The 19,622-nt window shown below is 46.1% G+C and overlaps 1 protein-coding gene across 3 annotated transcripts in view; it reads right to left on the reverse strand.

Annotated features, from left to right (window-relative positions):
* Positions 1 to 19,622, reverse strand: part of LOC141148169 (CD276 antigen-like) — a 258,830-nt gene that overhangs the window by 7,478 nt on the left and 231,730 nt on the right. Inside the window, exons 1-2 of one of the 3 annotated variants that reach the window (XR_012245178.1) lie at positions 13,352 to 13,394; positions 13,170 to 13,231 (exon numbers count right to left, since the gene is read on the reverse strand). Coding sequence is in view for 1 of the 3 variants with exons in the window: in XM_073635357.1 (XP_073491458.1) it covers positions 13,170 to 13,224 (55 nt within the window). In the remaining 2 variants the exon portion in view is untranslated. The other 2 variants (XR_012245177.1, XM_073635357.1) reach the window with 2 other exon arrangements.

Below are 19,622 nucleotides of genomic sequence, written 5' to 3' on the forward strand. Positions count from 1 at the left end.
CCTGCTATTTACATTTAGTGCAGTGCGTCCTGCTCACAGTGTTCAGCTAGATCCGTTCCTGTTATCTTCTAGACTATTTACATTTAGTGCAGTGCGTCCTGCTCACAGTGTTCAGCTAGATCCGTTCCTGCAATTTACATTTAGTGCAGTGCGTCCTGCTCACAGTGTTCAGCTAGATCCGTTCCTGCAATTTACATTTAGTGCAGTGCGTCCTGCTCACAGTGTTCAGCTAGATCCGTTCCTGCTATTTACATTTAGTGCAGTGCGTCCTGCTCACAGTGTTCAGCTAGATCCGTTCCTGCTATTTACATTTAGTGCAGTGCGTCCTGCTCACAGTGTTCAGCTAGATCCGTTCCTGCTATTTACATTTAGTGCAGTGCGTCCTGCTCACAGTGTTCAGCTAGATCCGTTCCTGCTATTTACATTTAGTGCAGTGCGTCCTGCGCACAGTGTTCAGCTAGAGCCGTTCCTGCTATTTACATTTAGTGCAGTGCGTCCTGCTCACAGTGTTCAGCTAGATCCGTTCCTGTTATCTTCTAGACTATTTACATTTAGTGCAGTGCGTCCTGCTCACAGTGTTCAGCTAGATCCGTTCCTGCTATTTACATTTAGTGCAGTGCGTCCTGCTCACAGTGTTCAGCTAGATCCGTTCCTGTTATCTTCTAGACTATTTACATTTAGTGCAGTGCGTCCTGCTCACAGTGTTCAGCTAGATCCGTTCCTGTTATCTTCTAGACTATTTACATTTAGTGCAGTGCGTCCTGCTCACAGTGTTCAGCTAGATCCGTTCCTGCTATTTACATTTAGTGCAGTGCATCCTGCTCACAGTGTTCAGCTAGATCCGTTCCTGTTAAATTCCTACTGACCGGCAGGCTTGTCTGGTTACAGTATATAAAGCTACCTGAAGAAAATTACAGGTGTTCTATTTGATCCTATTAGTACCACGGTCAGGCAGCTAGACTATTTACATTTAGTACAGTGCGTCCTGCTCACAGTGTTCAGCTAGATCCGTTCCTGTTATCTTCCTACTGACAGGCAGGCTTGTCTGGTTACAGTATATAAAGCTACCTGAAGAAAATTACAGGTGTTCTATTTGATCCTATTAGTACCACGGTCAGGCAGCTAGACTATTTACATTTAGTACAGTGCGTCCTGCTCACAGTGTACAGCTAGATCCGTTCCTGTTATCTTCCTACTGACAGGCAGGCTTGTCTGGTTACAGTATATAAAGCTACCTGAAGAAAATTACAGGTGTTCTATTTGATCCTATTAGTACCACGGTCAGGCAGCTAGACTATTTACATTTAGTACAGTGCGTCCTGCTCACAGTGTTCAGCTAGATCCGTTCCTGTTATCTTCCTACTGACAGGCAGGCTTGTCTGGTTACAGTATATAAAGCTACTTGAAGAAAATTACAGGTGTTCTATCCCAGCTTAGTGCAGCTACAGGCCATTAGTATGTCTGGAAGGCCAAGAAGGAGAGGCAGACAGTCACAAGCCAATAAGAGAGGGCAAGCAGGCTCTGTGTCTAGTGCTGGTCGTGGAGACGGTGCATCCTCATCAGCACGTGGCCATGGGACACGCTTGGCCTTTTTTTCGGCAGCTGGCCATGTTGAGCCGCAACATGCGGAAGACTTGGTCGAGTGGATGACCAAGCCGTCCTCATCCTCCTCATCCTCTCTCACCCATGCCCAGGGTGCTTTGTCTGGCAAAGCAGCGGCCTCTTCCCTCAGCTCAATGTCATCAGTGACTCCTTCCCTAGCTCCACCATGTCCTCATGAGGATTCCCTCGAACTGTTTGACCACAGTGTTGGGTACATGCTCCAGGAGGATGCCCAGCGTTTGGAAGGCTCTGATGACGATACTGAGCTCGATGAAGGCAGTAACATGAGCGCGGACAGAGGGGGTGCCCAAGAAGGACAGCAATCTGGCAGTCATGCTCCCCCTGCTGCAGCATACTGCCAGGTTTGCTCCAGTGATGAGGAGGGAGGGGATGATGAGGTCACTGACTCAACGTGGGTGCCTGATAGGAGAGAGGAGGAGGAGGAGGAGGAGGAGGAGGAGGAGGCGGCAGCACATCACCAACGAGGCAGGATGCCCTCCAGGGGCCAGCCTAAGGGCAGCACATTGACTGCATCACACCCCAAAGCTCCACATGTGCAGGGCGCTGCAGTCTCTGCGCGTTATTCAAAAAGTTCTTTGGTGTGGGCCTTTTTTGAGACGAGTGCATCAGATCGCACCGCTGCTATTTGCAACATATGTCTCAAGCGTATCTCGCGTGGCCAAAATATCTCCCGCTTGGGTACCACATGCTTGACCAGACATATGTTGATCTGCCATGCAGTTCGTTGGCAAGCGTATCTAAAAGACCCACACCAAAGAACAAAGAGGATCTCTCCTTGCTCCTCATCAGCTGAGATTTCCAACCCCACTAGACCTTCAGTCCTCTCTGAGACCTGCAGTGAGAGGAATGAAGGTGTAGAATTAGGTGTGTCACAGCCAAGTACTTGTGGGCAATCTGCTTTTGGTACACCGACGTCAGATTGTACCAGGCAAATTTCCCTGCCCCAGCTGCTGCACCGCCGAAAGAAGTTTGCTCCCAGCCATCCACATGCCCAGCGGTTGAATGCTAGCTTGGCAAAATTGCTAGCACTTCAACTGCTGCCTTTTCAGTTGGTAGACTCTGCCCCCTTCCGTGAGTTTGTGGAATGTGCGGTTCCTCAGTGGCAGGTACCCAAACGCCACTTTTTCTCACGGAAGGCGATTCCGGCTCTCTACCGGCATGTGGAAGGCAATGTCCATGCCTCGCTGGACAGGGCGGTCAGCGGTAAGGTGCATATTACCGCTGACTCATGGTCCAGCAGGCATGGACAGGGACGTTACCTAAGTTTCACGGCGCATTGGGTGACTCTGCTGGCAGCTGGGAAGGATGCAGGACAAGGTGCAGTAGTGTTGGAGGTTGTTCCGCCACCACGCCTCCAAAATGCTGATTGTGACACACCTCTCTCCTCCACCCCCTCCTCTTCTTCTTCCTCCATGGCCTCTTCCTCGGAACCAGCGGTGCTCCGTAGGCGTTCAAGGGGCTACGCAAGTACGCAGGCCAAAAGATGCCATGCGGTGCTTGAGCTGGTGTGCTTGGGGGACAGGAGCCACACTGGGGCAGAGGTTCTGTCAGCTCTGCAGGGGCAGGTTCAGAGGTGGTTGACGCCACGCCAACTTAAGGCAGGAATGGTGGTTTGCGACAATGGCACCAACCTCCTCTCTGCCCTCCGACAGGGACAAATGACCCATGTGCCCTGTTTGGCTCACGTCCTTAACTTGGTGGTGCAGCGGTTCTTGGGCAGGTACCCGGGCTTACAGGATGTCCTGAGGCAGGCCAGGAAAGTCTGTGTGCATTTCCGCCGGTCATATAATGCCAGTGCTCGGCTGACGGACCTCCAAAAGGAGTTTAACCTGCCCAAGAACCGCCTAATCTGTGACATGCCCACCAGGTGGAACTCAACGTTGGCCATGCTGCAGCGGCTGCACACGCAGCAGAGGGCCATCAATGAGTACCTGTGTGACTATGGCACCAGGACAGGGTCAGGGGAGCTTGGTTTTTTTTCCCCACGCCAGTGGGCCATGATCAGGGATGCATGCACTGTCCTGTCACCATTCGAGGAGGCCACGAGGATGGTGAGCAGTGACAGTGCATGCATCAGTGACACTGTCCCCCTTGTCCACCTGTTGGAGCACACGCTGCGTGGAATAATGGACAGGGCACTTGAGGCAGAACAGAGGCAGGAAGAGGAGGACTTCCTTAGCTCTCAAGGCCCCCTTTATCCAGACAGTGTTCCTGCGTGCCCGCCGATCACACAGGAAGAGGACGAGGAGGAAGAGGAGGAGGAGGAAGATTGTGTCAGTATGGAGGTGGAGCCTGGCACTCAGCATCAGCAGCAGTCTTTAAGGGATCAGTCCCAAGAAACACATGGACTTGTACGTGGCTGGGAGGAGGTGGCTGTGGACCATGTCGTTCTTAGTGACCCAGAGGACTCCGGACCGAATGCCTCAGCAAACCTACGCTGCATGGCCTCCCTGATCCTGCAAAGCCTGCGTAAGGATCCTCGTATTCGTGGTATCAAGGAGAAGGACCAATACTGGCTGGCAACCCTCCTTGATCCACGTTACAAGGGTAAGGTTGCGGACCTTATCTTGCCATCGCAGAGGGAGCAGAGGATGAAACATCTTCGGGAGGCCTTGCAGAAAGGTCTGTGCAACGCGTTCCCAGAGACTGGGAGGTTACAAACTCCTGTTTCTGGACAACGTGTTGCTGAGGCTTCGGTCAGTCAAAGAAGGAGCGGTGGAGAAGGTGGCCGTCTGACCGATGCGTTCAGACAATTTTTTGGTCCGCAGCCCCAAGGTATGATCGGTTCCAGCAACCATCGCCAGCGTCTGTTTTACATGGTGCAGGAATACCTAGGGGCAAGATCAGACTTGGACACCTTTCCCACCGAAAATCCTCTGGGTTACTGGGTCTTGAGGATGGATCACTGGCCAGAGCTTGCACAGTATGCAATTGAGCTACTGGCCTGTCCTGCATCCAGCGTTCTTTCGGAACGCACATTCAGTGCTGCTGGAGGCGTGGTAACCGATCACAGGGTGCGTCTGTCCACCGACTCGGTCGATCGGCTGACCTTCATAAAAATGAATGAGTCTTGGATCACCACCAGCTACCAAGCACCTGATGCTGATGTAACCGAATAATTTTTTTTGAAATCTCAGATCCCTTCAAAGACTGCCTATGCTGATGCTGAGTGACTATCCCTGAGTAATTATCCTCTTCCTCCTCAATCATCACGCTGATAGCTTGTAAGAACATTTTTGGTTCTGGGCGCCACCACCAGTGCCTAAGGCACAATTTTTCAGCCCCTGTTTAACAGGGGCGTGTAATTACAATTTTTGATGTAATACTTTGCAGCAGGGCTCGTTCCTGCATTCCAACTAGAGTGTCTGTGAGGGGTTGCAGTGTTGTGGCACCAGCACCAGTGCCTAGGGCCCAATTTTTCTGCCCCTGTCTAACAGGGGCGTGTAATTACAATTTTTGATGCAATACTTTGCAGCAGGGCTCGTTCCTGCGTTCCAACTAGAGTGTCTGTGAGGGGTTGCAGTGTTGTGGCACCAGCACCAGTGCCTAAGGCCAAATTTTTCTGCCCCTGTCTAACAGGGGCGTGTAATTACAATTTTTGATGCAATACTTTGCAGCAGGGCTCGTTCCTGCGTTCCAACTAGAGTGTCTGTGAGGGGTTGCAGTGTTGTGGCACCAGCACCAGTGCCTAAGGCCCAATTTTTCTGCCCCTGTCTAACAGGGGCGTGTAATTACAATTTTTGAAGCAATAATTTGCAGCAGGGCTCGTTCCTGCGTTCCAACTAGAGTGTCTGTGAGGGGTTGCAGTGTTGTGGCACCAGCACCAGTGCCTAAGGCCTAATTTTTCAGCTCCTGTTCAACAGGGGCATGTAATTACAATTCTTGATCTAATATTTCACAGCAGGGCCCTGTGAGGGCTTACAGTGTTGTGGCCACAGCAACACCTAAGGCCCAAATTTCTGCTGAGTATATAGGGCAGGACCCTACTTTCAAACATCTAACTTACAAACGACTCCTACTTGCAAACGGAAGGAGACAACAGGAAGTGAGATGAAATCTACCCCTAGGAAGGGAAATTCTCTCCTGTAAGAGTTAATATGGGAAAACAATTTCTCCTCTCCACTGATGCTTTCCAATCCTTGTTCCACAAAAAAACCCAAATTTTCAAAAAACATTTTTCATTGGGACAAAAAAGTGAGGTGAAATCTTCTGAAGAGGAGGAAAGACAGCAAAACAAATGTCACAGGGGTGATAACCCTTCCCTATGTTTTCCAAAAAGCTTAGAAAAGATTTTTTGGCTGGAGCTAAACACGTTAAAAATGTTCAAAATTACAAACAGATTCTACTTAACAACAAACCTACAGTCCCTGTCTTGTTTGCACCGCCTGTATACTGCTGTTCAGAGTATATAGGGCCTGGTGGCCCCACACCTTTCCTTATTTTAATTTGGGTGCGGGGTTCCCCTTAATATCCATACAAGACCCAAAGGGCCTGGTAATGGACTGGGGGGTACCCATGCCGTTTGTCTCACTGATTTTCATCCATATTGCCAGGACCCGACATGACATTAAACCCGCAAGCAGTTTTAAATGAGATTTTTTCCTTTAAAAATGACATTTGGTGCAGGGACTGTTCTAAACATGAGAAACACGCGTCACTTTACAGGCATACTATAGACACCCCCCAGGTACGATATTTAAAGGAATATTTCACTTTTTTTTTTTTTACTTTAAGCATCATTAAAATCACTGCTCCCGAAAAAACGGCCGTTTTTAAAAGTTTTTTTTGCATTGATACATGTCCCCTGGGGTAGGACCCGGGTCCCCAAACCCTTTTTAGGACAATACCATGCAAATTAGCCTTTAAAATGAGCACTTTTGATTTCGAACGTTCGAGTCCCATAGACGTCAATGGGGTTCTAACGTTCGTGCGAACTTTCGGTCCGTTCGCGGGTTCTGGTGCGAACCGAACCGGGGGGTGTTCGGCTCATCCCTACTGACAACCAACGGCCAAGGTTGTCGGGAAGAGGCCCTTGTCCTCATCAACATGGAGACAAGGTGCTTTGGGGTGGGGGTGCCGCAGGGCGCCCCCCTTCCCCAAAGAACCCACCCCCCCATGTTGAGGGCATGCGGCCTGGTACAGTTCAGGAGGGGGGGGGGCGCTCGCTCGTCCCCTCCCCCTTCCTGACCGGCCAGGCTGCATGCTTGGATAAGGGTCTGGTATGGATTTTGGGGGGGGGGCCCCATGCCGTTATTTCGGCGTAGGGTCTTCCCCTTAAAATCCATACCAGACCTTTTTTATTTAAAATTTGGCGTGGAGTTCCTCCTCATGATTCATACCAAACACCTGTCAGTATTGCTTGTCGCTCATCGGGAACGGAAAAAACACATTCCTTTCCCGATGAGTGAGCCAGCTCGGCGCTGGCTCCCACGACGGGGCTCGCAGGTGTCAAATCTCGCCGATAACAGCGGCGAGATTGACACAATATCGCGGTCACCTACTGTACCTCCCAACATTTTGAGAAGGGAATGAGGGACATCTACTAACAAATGTATGTAGGCATAGGACACACCCCCTTAAAGAAGAATTAACCAAAAAAAGGTTAATTAAATCCACAACGACTTTTTTTACCACTACTATTCCTTTCTATTGTCTTTTAAAATGTACAAATGCAGCAATTTAGAATTTGGATGAAAGGTTTAGCACCGGGAAACACTTTTTGAAAGATAAAAAGTGCATTTTATATACAAATATATAGATCAGACCAAAATGAGGGACAAATGAGGAGGAATGAGGGACAGAGGGACATTGATCCAAATCAGGGACAGTTGGGAGCTATGCTATCAGCAAAAGTATGCAGGCATAGGACACACCCCTTGTCACGCACCCTTAAAGGAGAATTGTACAAAAAAACAAGATTGGTTAAACCCACAAGTGCTTTTATTACCATTAATATTCCTGTAGCAATAACTCCATTAGGAGCTGCTGATTTTGATCGGGCTGTTGCCGCCACCCATTAACTGTATTTTCACCACATCAGGAACCTAGAGTCCATGTTGAACTTTGCATCCACAACGAATGAACCAGTCACTTTAGTATTTTTCCAATGCTTTAATGGGAGATAAACGAAAGAAGTAGCAGGAAAGAGGTAGAGAGGGAGTTTCAGGGAAGTTCAAATACCTTTTCTGTCTTTGATCTTTGAGTACTTGAATATCTTAAGGACAAGTATTCCTTCAGTCCAAGATTTAAACTTTTGCCCACCCGGATAGGCCTCTCTCACTGACCTAGCAGCCGGAGCGTAGCACAAACAAGAAAAGTCTCTGCCACAGACTTGAGAAGAACAAATGTAACTGCACGATCCTCTGCCACAGGACATAGTAGTTTTAGATGAACAGCAACACAGTATCAGAACCTTTAAGCCGACCCGGCAGTACTATGTGGTAGGTTGAATTAAGATGCGTCCTCCAATTGAGTCACCAGGCCCCTCTCCAGACCAGCGCTCCGCATGACCCTTCCAAGACGGGTCCTCCCCTGGATCTTCTAAATTGTCCGGCTTCTTCCCGCAGGACAGACAGCACAGGACCATCCCTGCATTAGTAGCAGTAGGTCCCAGACAGACATCTGGGCCCACCCACACACTGCAGCAACGCAGTCCTCCGGCCCGGAGGACCACGAGGTAGGACTCCGAGCACGAACCTGTCGGCCAGGAGGGCCAGCAGGTGGAAAGAAAAAGACCAAGAAATATGGCGTCTGTCCCTTAAATACCCCTTCCCAGAATGCATCGCAGGGGACAACCTCTGCCGAGTTACTTCTGGGAAAGAAGAGCACTCAATGCACCTCAGCCTGTTGCCTTCCAGCTCCGGTCTGTAGTGACACTGACATCTACAGGTGACAGAGTGGAACTGCACGCAACACAACCAAGGCTGGAACAGAGGCTAATTTAGCCATAGATTAAATCTGAACTATGCACAGAACATATAACCCACTAAATTTACCTGCAAGCGGTAGATTAAAAAATCTACCAGCGCTACATTCCTTTTTATTGGCTTTTGGAATTTACAATTGCAGCAATTTAGGAATCAGATGAAAGGTTTAGCAATGGAAAACACTTTTCCTGACACAAGCATGACAGCATACATGAATGGGGATAGGCTCTGCCCCTCGCCCAATCAGGACTAGTTATACTATATATAAATGAGTCGCCTCCCCCCCAGGTGGCATTCTCTTTTTGTTCCTCAAATGGTTATAACTGTGAATCAAAGAAAATTTTTATTTTTGCCCTCACCTTGCCGGATTCATCTGGCCAGCCGTACAGGTTCAGCCTCTTTCATGTGACGAAGCCCCTCTGTTTGGTTTTAAAACTTCCATACGTGGGAGACTCCCCCCCCCAGGTCCAGATATTGGGGGCTCTGATACTGGTCTCTGGATGCAGGTAAAACCGTTCAGATTGTGGTTGGGTTGGGACTGATCCAGTCTCTCCTCCCTGGTGAGTTGTGGCCCCACACACACACACACACACACATTTTGTTAGTTTGGCTTTGGGTATGTTGGTTTCCCTTGCAAAGATGCTGGAATATTTTTGTCAGGACTGCCCCCTTCCAAGATGGCTCCTTGTCTGCTTCCTGTGGCTGGACTGCGCTTTCGGTCGGCAGGGAGCAGCAAGATGATATTGGGGTAACTTCTGGCCCACTGTAGCAGCGGCCGGGAGCTCCAGGCTGCCTGGGAATGGATTGGTGGCCATCTGTTCAGGAATGGAGCCTCACCCATCCCCCCTTAGAGTCAGTCAGGGAGGGGTGCTGTGCTGCACAGAGCAGGTAAGCTTTCCATGGGCTGTCATCGTGTGTCTGAATCATTATGCTGTTAATATACAAGCTGCCAAAGTAGGTTAAACTGCTGTGTATAGTTCTGTCTGTTTCATTTGCTTTGCATGTATTGTTTGTCCGTAGGACTATTAATGCATGAACCGATATAAAGGTGTTTGCTGCAAAGTTGAGTCTTTCCTATTAACTCAGCAATGCCTGGCTTTACAGATTTGGGATCACTGTGTCAATGCTCGAATGCTTGGATTTGCTGTTTTTAACCTTTACAGGGCAGTCGCCTAGGGTAGGTGATCCTGCCAGGTATATTAACCCTTCATTGTGCTGCTTATGACAGAGTGATGCTTCAGTATGGATGCCACTGCTATGCATTTATGTTGCTGCTATGCGTTTAAGGTCTGCTTTTTGGGTGCAATGTGTTTAATGATTGCTAATGCATTAACATATTATTTCTAAATGCCAGCGTGAAAAAATTCAGTGTTCTGCTTAAGTTACAGTGCTTTAGGTAATCGGTTTATTACACTACTATCTGTAATTGCTCCTGTCTAAGGGTTTAACCCTTGCTCACAGCATATACAGTCAGGTCCATAAATATTGGGACATTGACACAATTCTAATCTTTTTGGCTCTATACACCAGCACAATGGATTTGAAATTAAACAAACAAGACGTGCTTTAACTGCAGACTTTCAGGTTTAATTTGAGGGTATTTACATCCAAATCAGGTGAACGGTGTTGGAATTACAACAGTTTGTATATGTGCCTCCCACTTTTTAAGGGACCAAAAGTAATGGGACAATTGGCTGCTCAGCTGTTCCATGGCCAGGTGTGTGTTATTCTCTCATTATCCCATTTACAAGGAGCAGATAAAAGGTCCAGAGTTCATTGAAAGTGTGCTATTTGCATTTGGAATCTGTTGCTGTCAACTCTCAATATAAGATCCAAAGAGCTGTCACTATCAGTAAAGCAAGCCATCATTAAGCTGAAAAAACAAAACAAACCCATCAGAGAGATAGCAAAAACATTAGGTGTGGCCAAATCAACTGTTTGGAACATCCTTAAAAAGAAAGAATGCACCGGTGAGCTCAGCAACACCAAAAGGAAGACCACGGAAAACAACTGTGGTGGATGACCGAAGAATTCTTTCCCTGGTGAAGAAAACACCCTTCACAACAGCTGGTCAGATCAAGAACACTCTCCAGGAGGTAGGTGTATGTGTGTCAAAGTCAACAATCAAGAGAAGACTTCACCAGAGTGAATACAGAGGGTTCACCACAAGATATAAACCATTGGTGAGCCTCAAACACAGGAAAGCCAGATTAGAGTTTGCCAAACAACATCTAAAAAAGCCTTCACAGTTCTGGAACAACATCCTATGGACAGATGAGACCAAGATCAACTTGTACCAGAGTGATGGGAAGAGAAGAGTATGGAGAAGGAAAGGAACTGCTCATGATCCAAAGCATACCACCTCATCAGTGAAGCATGGTGGTGGTAGTGTCATGGCGTGGGCATGTATGGCTGCCAATGGAACTGGTTCTCTTGTATTTATTGATGATGTGACTGCTGACAAAAGCAGCAGGATGAATTCTGAAGTGTTTCGGACAATATTATCTGCTCAAATTCAGCAAAATGCTTCAGAACTCATTGGACGGCGCTTCACAGTGCAGATGGACAATGACCCGAAGCATACTGCGAAAGCAACCAAAGTGTTTTTTAAGGGTAAGAAGTGGAATGTTATGCAATGGCCAAGTCAATCACCTGACCTGAATCCGATTGAGCATGCATTTCACTTGCTGGAGACAAAACTGAAGGGAAAATGCCCCAAGAACAAGCAGGAACTGAAGACAGTTGCAGTAGAGGCCTGGCAGAGCATCACCAGGGATGAAACCCAGCATCTGGTGATGTCTATGCGTTCCAGACTTCAGGTTGTAATTGACTGCAAAGGTTGTGCAACCAAGTATTAAAAAGTGAAAGTTTGATGGATGATTGTTAATCTGTCCCATTACTTCTGGTCCCTTAAAAAGTGGGAGGCACATATACAAACTGTTGTAATTCCTACACCGTTCACCTGATTTGGATGTAAATATCCTCAAATTAAAACTGAAAGTCTGCAGTTAAATCACATCTTGTTTGTTTCATTTCAAATTCATTGTGGTGGTGTATAGAGCCAAAAAGATTAGAATTGTGTCAATGTCCCAATATTTATGGACCTGACTGTAGCTCCATTTGCTGCTTCAATGTCTGCAAATGGGTGTGTGGATGGCCACTGATATTGTATTAAGGCTATGTCCTAACGAGAGAGAGATTATATTTTTGAGGTATTGCATAAATGTATTGTTTCACATAATTTATCAAAAAAATGTAAATTTAAAAAAATTTTCAAACAATTTTTGTGGTGTGGACATTTGTTTTAGGGGGGTACTTTTTTTTTTGGGGGGGGGGGGGGGTCTACTAAAAATCAAAAATTCAAGAGTAACATTTGAAAGTATTTTTTTAGTGAAAGCTTTGTGGATGCTTAGAACAATAATGCCCCGTACACACGGTCGGACTTTGTGCGGACATTCCGACAACAAAATACTAGGATTTTTTCCGACGGATGTTGGCTCAAACTTGTCTTGCATACACACGGTCACACAAAGTTGTTGGAAAATCCGATCGTTCTGAACGCGGTGACGTAAAACACGTACGCCGGGACTATAAACGGGGCAGTAGCCAATAGCTTTCATCTCTTTATTTATTCTGAGCATGCGTGGCACTTTGTCCGTCGGATTTGTGTACACACGATTGGAATTTCCGACAACTAATTTTGTTGTTGGAAAATTTTATATCCTGCTCTCAAACTTTGTGTGTCGGAAAATCCGATGGAAAATGTGTGATGGAGGCTACACACGGTCGGAATTTCTGACAAGAAGGTCCTATCACACATTTTCCGTCGGAAAATCGACCGTGTGTACGGGGCATAAGTGCTTTTAAACATGCGAGGGTTGAACATAGACAGGGCTTTTTTTCAGCAGGAACTAGGGTGGAACTCCGTTCCACCACCTCTGGCTCGGGTCTTCTGCTCCCTGCTCACCACTATCACTTGGTAACACTGAAGTCCAGCTTCTGCGTTTACAAGTGATAGCTTAGCGTAGCGTAGATCCCACTGAGTGCCGGACAGGGACAAGGGAGATACAGAACAGGTGCCCAGGGTTCAGTGCAGTCATGGGCAGGAGAGGGTGCGTGGTAGGCTGCACCCTCTGTGGTCTCCATTTTTTCCCTGGTGACCAGTTGTTGATGCTCCTACTGCATGATCTCCCTTGCAAGAGACTGTAGTATAGTATAGTATGCTGGGAGGTACTACAGCCTACAGATAGGTGTTTCAGATTAATATTGCAACAAAGGTAAGACATATGACAGATGGTGTAGCTTTTAAGGAGGGGGGAGAAGATGGGGGCAGTGGAGGAAGGGGGTTGTATGCAGAGAAAAGAGATACTATTTGATGCCATTTGGCAGGTATGTGCGTGTGGCAGGCATGGTTGAGTTCCTGCACCTATTCTCTGAGAAAAAAAGTCCTGAACATAGATCTATACAAAAAGACTAAAAATAACAGCAGAAAAAAAAAAAAAGGGTAAACTCGATGGACCACTTGATTTTTTATTTTTTTTTGCTGCTGCTCTTCTTAGTTTCAATGACTACTGCGGAGTAAAGATATAACAAAGGATTGACATGTTTCCTTTCACTCACCTTTCCTAAAGAGTAGACACAAGACGAGTATCAGATCTTGCACCGTGCTGGTCATTGTTCTGCTGTAGAAGAATTAAAAAAAAAAATAGAGATTTGTCACGGAAGGATGAAGGAAAAGAATTAGGCAGAGCTCTAGGTGCTCCCAGCTCCCTCTCGTACTGTCTTCTCCTTACTCCACACACCTCACACGAGTCGCCCTGCTGGAATCTCCACCTTCATTTCATGACAGAACATAAACTTGAAAATACACTTTGAGCTGTACAAAGTGCAGTTTAAAGTAGTACGATCACCTGGAGCTAAATGCCTAACTGTTCTTCTCTATTGCCTACAACCTACCAAGCAACGCTCGTATTTACAGAACTCATTGACTGTAGGAAGAAGGTTAGTGATGGTGCAACACTCAAACGTCTCCTCAAATAAACAAAAATACCCGAATTGGTAATTTGCCTTGGTTGGAGGATCAATCCTCCTTATGGCATCAGTAATGCTGCGTACACACGAGCGGAATGTCCGACAGAAAAAGTCCGACGGAAGCTTTTCATCGACTATTCCGATCGTGTGTATGCCCCACTTTTTACGTCGAAAATTCTGACGGACCTAGATAGAGAACATGTTCTAAATATTTCCAACGGAACCAATTCCTATCGGGAAAACCGCTCGTCTGTATGCTGTTCCGACGGACCAAAAACGACGCATGCTCTGAAGCAAGTACGAGACGGAAGCTATTGGCTACTGGATGCTGAACTTCTTTTTTCTAGTCCCGTCGTACGTGTTGTACGTCACCGCGTTCTGGACGGTCGGAATTTGGTGGGACTGCGTGTAGGGAAGACCGCTTGAGCGGAATTCCGTCGGAAAAACCTTTAGAGTTTATTCCGACGGCAAAACCAGTCTTGTGCACAGGGCATTACTGAAAACAAGTTGGATCAATTGTCATGTGACATGAGTTTTGGCAGATCTAAAGGTGCCTGCACACATTCAACTTTGCTCTGGATCTACCAATGGCAAATACCGGGCACTTTCACCCCCTTCCTGCCCAGGCCAATTTTCAGCTTTGAGACTGACAATTGAGCATTCATGGAACACTGTAACCATAAGAAATTTTTATCATTTTTTTTTTTTTTTAACAAAAATAAAGCTTTCTTTTGGTGGTACAGGTGTGTAGCACTAACTCACGGTGGAGCTGCTGATTTTTAGCGGGCTGTTACCGTCACCTTTTAACTTGTAATTTCACTAGTACCGGGTCTAGGGTCCCGTTGAGCTTACTATCAGACAATGTAGGCACCAGTCACTTTAGTACTTTTCCAATGCTTTAATGGGAGATAACTGGAAGAAGTAGCAGGAAAAAGGTAGAAGAAGAGTTGCAGGGAAGTTCAAATACCTTTTCTTGGTGTAGCACTATGGAATTGAAATCTTTGGGACGAATGTACCTTCGGTCCAGGATTAAATCTTTGCCCGCCCGGATAGGTCTCTCTCACTAACTAGCAGCCGGAATGCAGCACGAGCAAAAAGTTTCTGCCACAGACTTGGGTGAAACAAAACTGTACGATCCTCTGCCACAGGATGTAGTAGTTTTCGATGAACAGCTTACACAGTACCAGAACCTTTAAGCCGACCCGACAGTACTTGTGCGGTAGAGTAGTTTAGAATGCGTCCTCCAATCGAGTCACCAGGCCCTTCTTAAGACCAGCCTTGCATGGTCTCTTCCAAGATGGGTCCTCCCCTGGATCTTCCCGATTGTCTGGCTTCTTCCCGCAGGACAGACAGCACAGGACCATCCCAGCAAAAGCAGGCCCCAGACAGGCTTCTGGGTCTACCCACTTGGCTGCCGCAATGCAACCCTCCAGGCCGGAGGGCTACGAGGTGGAACTCACTGACACATACCTCTAGGCCAGGAGGGCCACGAGGCGAAAGACCCTCCAAAACGTGGTGTCTGTCCCAGGAATACCCTCTCCCAGAATGCAACTCGGAGGACCACCTCCACCGAGTTATCTCCGGGACAGAAGAGCACTCATAAACTTCAGCTTGTTGCTTTTCTAACATCAACCCATGATGACAACAACACCCACAGGCACAGTGTGAAACTACATGCACAAACACAGCCAAACTGGAACAGAGGCTAAATCTGACAATAAACTAAATCTGAACTATATACAGAACAGATGACCCACTAAATTTACCTATAAGCGGTAGATTGAAAAATCTACCAGCGCTACAGGTGATGCTCGAAAAATTAGAATAATGTGCAAAAGTTGAAAAAGGTGAAGCTAATATATGAGAGACTCATTACATGCAAAGCAAGATAGTTCAAGCCGTGATTTGTCATAATTGTGATGATTATCATTCACTTCATGAAAACCCCAAATCCACAATCTCAGAAAATTAGAATATTACATGCAATCAATAAAACAAGGATTGTACATAGAACAATATCGGACCTGTGAAAAGTATAAGCATGCATATGTACTCAGTACTTGGTTTGGGCCCCTCAATGTGGCATGGCATGGAAGCCATCAGCCTGTGGCATTACTGAGGTGTTATGGAAGACCTGGATGCTTCAATAGCGGCCTTCAGCTCTTCTGTATTGTTATATATAAATATAAAATAATGTATAATATAGAAGAAAGGAGAAGCATTTAAATAAAGGATTGTCAAAAACTGCCTCTTGTCATTTTTAACATTTTTGACACTTTTTTTTGTGAAATGGTAGGGGTACTTTTGTACCCCCTTACCATTTCACACAGGGGGGAGGGCCGGGATCTGGGGGTCCCCTTGTTAAAGGGGGCTTCCAGATTCCGATAAGCCCCCCGCCCGCAGACCCCCACAACCACTGGGCAAGGGTTGTGGGGATGAGGCCCTTGTCCTCACCAACATAGGGACAAGATGTTTTGGGGGCCTACCCCAAAGCACCCTCCCAATGTTGAGGGCATGTGGCCTGGTACGGTTCAGGAGGGAGGCGCTCTCTCATCACCCCCTCTTTTCCTGCAGCCTGCCAGGTTGTGTGCACGGATAAGGGTCTGGTATGGATTTTTGGGGAGACCCCACGCCATTTTTGTTTTTAATTTTGGCGCGGGGTTCCCCTTAAAATCCATACCAGACCTGAAGGTCCTGGTATGGAATTTAGGGGGACCCCCCACGTCATTTTTTTTTAAATTTTGGTTCGGGGTTCCCCTGTGGGGAATTCCCATACCGTTTTTATCAATGAACTTCTATGTGTATTATCGGCAATGCAATAGCCACAAGTAGCTTTAAATGGGTTTTTTCCTTTGAAATGTCATTTTGCTGTCAGACTGTTCTAAACACGGGAAACATGCGCCCCTTTACAGGCACACTATAGACACCCCCCAGGTACGAAATTTAAAGGGATATTACACTTTTATTGTTTGACTTTAAGCATTATTAAAATCACTGCTCCTGAAAAAACGGCAGTTTTTAAAACTTTTTTTGCATTGATCCATGTCCCCTGGGGCAGGACCCGGGTCCCCAAACACTTTTTATGACAATAACTTGCATATTAGCCTTTAAAATTAGCACTTTTGATTTCTCCCATAGACTTTTAAAGGGTGTTCCGCGGCTTTCGAATTTGCCGCGAACACCCCAAATTGTTCGCTGTTCGGCGAACTGGCGAACAGCTGATGTTCGAGTCAAGGCTTAATTAGCTGATTAGAGTGGGACACTTTGAGCCTAGAATATCGCACCTTTTCACAATATTCTAATTCTCTGAGATTGTGGATTTGGGGTTTCATGAGCTGTAAGCCAAAATCATCACAATTATGACAAATCACGTCCTGAACTACCTTGCTTTGCATGTAATGAGTCTCTCATATAATCTTTTCACCTTTTAAGTTGCATTAGTGAAATAAATGAACTTTTGCACGATATTCAAATTTTTCGAGTATCATCTATGAACACCGCTGGGGTTTTTTATTTTTGCTAAATAAATGAAAAAACGAATTTTGAAAAAAAAAAAAAAAAAAGGGGGGGGGGTTCTTCATTCTGTTATAAAATTTAGCAAATAAATAATCTTTCTTTTCATAAATTTAGGTCAAAATTTATTCTTGTCACATTTCTTTGGGGAAAATAACCCAAATCAGTGTATATTATTTAGTCTGTAGGAAAGTTATAGAGTCCACAAACTATGTGATATACACTATATTGGCAAAAGTATTGGGACACCTGCCTTTACACACACATGAACTTTAGGGCCAGATGCAGTTCCGTTCAGTTTCTGCACCAGAAACTAACTGCATGGTTTGAACTAGAGCCATTGGAATACATGGAAAACACTGTGCATGCACATGCAGTCCAGTGCATTTTTTTTCTGCCTCAAAAACGCATGAAAAGTAGGTTATATGGTTTTCAATGGCATAGTTCACATAGTGCTTGCAGTTCCAGTTCCAGAAAAAAAAAAGTAGAACATGCTGCACTTTTTCTGCACTGGAACACTGTAAAACGCATCAAAAACGCACCTGAATGCACCAAAAATGCACTGCAACACACTTGTCCTTATTTAAGGTTAAGAAAAAATAGGGGGTAAAAAAGCACTGGACTGCATCAAAAACGCACAATAAAGGCATCAAAAACGCACTGGAACGCATCAAAAACGCGCATGCAGAAAAGCACCTGGAACTCGTTTCTATGGTGTGTAGTACAGTCCAGTGCATTTTTCCTGCACTGGACTGTACTGGAACGCTGTAAAAAGCATCAAAAACTTACGTTAACGCACCTAAACGTACCAAAACATGGGTGTTCCAGTGCATTTTTGGTGCGTTTAGGTGCGTTCCACTGAGTTTTTGATGCTTTTTACAGCGTTCCAGTACAGTCCAGTGCAGGAAAAATGCAGCACGTTCTACTTTTTTTTTTTTTTCTGGAAATGGAACGCACTGGAACTGCAAGCACTGGTGTGAACTATGCCATTGAAAACCATATAACCTACTTAATATGCGTTTTTTATGCAGGAAAAAAAAAAAACGCACTGGACTGCATGTGGTGTGAACTGGCCCTAAGGAAAAAAAAGGGGGGGGGGATGCACTGGACTGCATGTGGTTTGAACTGGCCGTAAGGAAAAAAAAAAGGGGGGGTGCACTGGACTGCATGTGGTTTGAACTGGCCCTGAGGAAAAAAAAGGGGGGGGGGGATGCACTGGACTGCATGTGGTTTGAACTGGCCCTGAGGAAAAAAAAGGGGGGGGATGCACTGGACTGCATGTGGTTTGAACTTGCCCTAAGGAAAAAAAAGGGGGGGGTGCACTGGACTGCATCAAAAACGCACTGGAATGCATCAAAAATGCACATTCAAAAAAGCATCTGGAGCGCATCCACACTGCGTTTCTATGGTGTGAACTGGCCCTACAGAAAATTTGTACAAGAAAATTGTATAATGTATGGCCAGCCTAAGACTGGGATGCCATTAATTTACCAAAACCATTTTAATATGAGGTCAAACCCAAATTGGAATGCAATCAGGCAGATCCTTGCACCACATAGGGACCAGGGAGGGAGAAGAGAGACATACATTTCACCATTAAAATATTTAACCACTTCCGGACCGCCAGCCATCATTATACATCGGTATTTTGAAGAGGAATATCATTGCTAGCTGCTGCCATAACTCCCCGGTATCCACTTCTTCAGCGGGCGGTCTGCTTTCAGATAAAAGTGTTCTCTGCGGCGGATTCGCTGTGAGATCACTTTTATCGGCGGCGGGAGAGGGCCCCCCTCACGCTGCCCTCCGCCGCTTATCGCCACCTGCTTGGCATGGAGACGAGTGAGGGGAAGATGGCCCCCACCCATCGCCATGACATTGCAGGGCGGAAGCGACGTCAAAACCTCACTACCGCCCATAGCTCTTAAAGGGACATTTTTTATTTTTATTTTTTTCAAACGACATATTTTTTTTTTTTTTGCATTTATGTCCAAATATGAGTTCTGAGGTCTCTTTGACCCCCAGATCTCATATTTAAGCGGTCCTGTCATGCTTTTTTTCTATTACAAGGGATGTTTACATTCCTTGTAATAGGAATAAAAGTGACACTTTTTTTTTTAAAAGAACAGTGTAAAAATAAAAAAGTAAAATAAATAAGAAAAATTTTTTTAGTGCGCCCGGTCCCGCTGAGCTCGCGTGCAGAAGCGAACGCACGCGTGAGTAGCGCCCGCATATGATAACAGTGTTCAAACCACACATGTGAGGTATTTCCGCGTTTGGTGAAGCGAGAGCAGTAATTCTAGCCCTAGACCCCCTCTGTAACTCAAAACATTCAACCTGCAAATTTTTTTAAACATTGCATATGGAGATTTTTAAGGATAAAAGCTTATCGCCATTCCACGAGCGGGCGCAATTTTGAAGCGTGACATGTTGGGTATCAATTTACTGTATTTTGCACACCACAAGACGCACTTCCCCCTTCCCAAAAAATGGGGGGAAATGCCTGTGTGTCTTATGGAGCGATTATAGACC

This window comes from Aquarana catesbeiana, linkage group LG06, assembly GCF_042186555.1.
Source record: "Aquarana catesbeiana isolate 2022-GZ linkage group LG06, ASM4218655v1, whole genome shotgun sequence".
Lineage (NCBI taxonomy): Eukaryota > Metazoa > Chordata > Amphibia > Anura > Ranidae > Aquarana > Aquarana catesbeiana.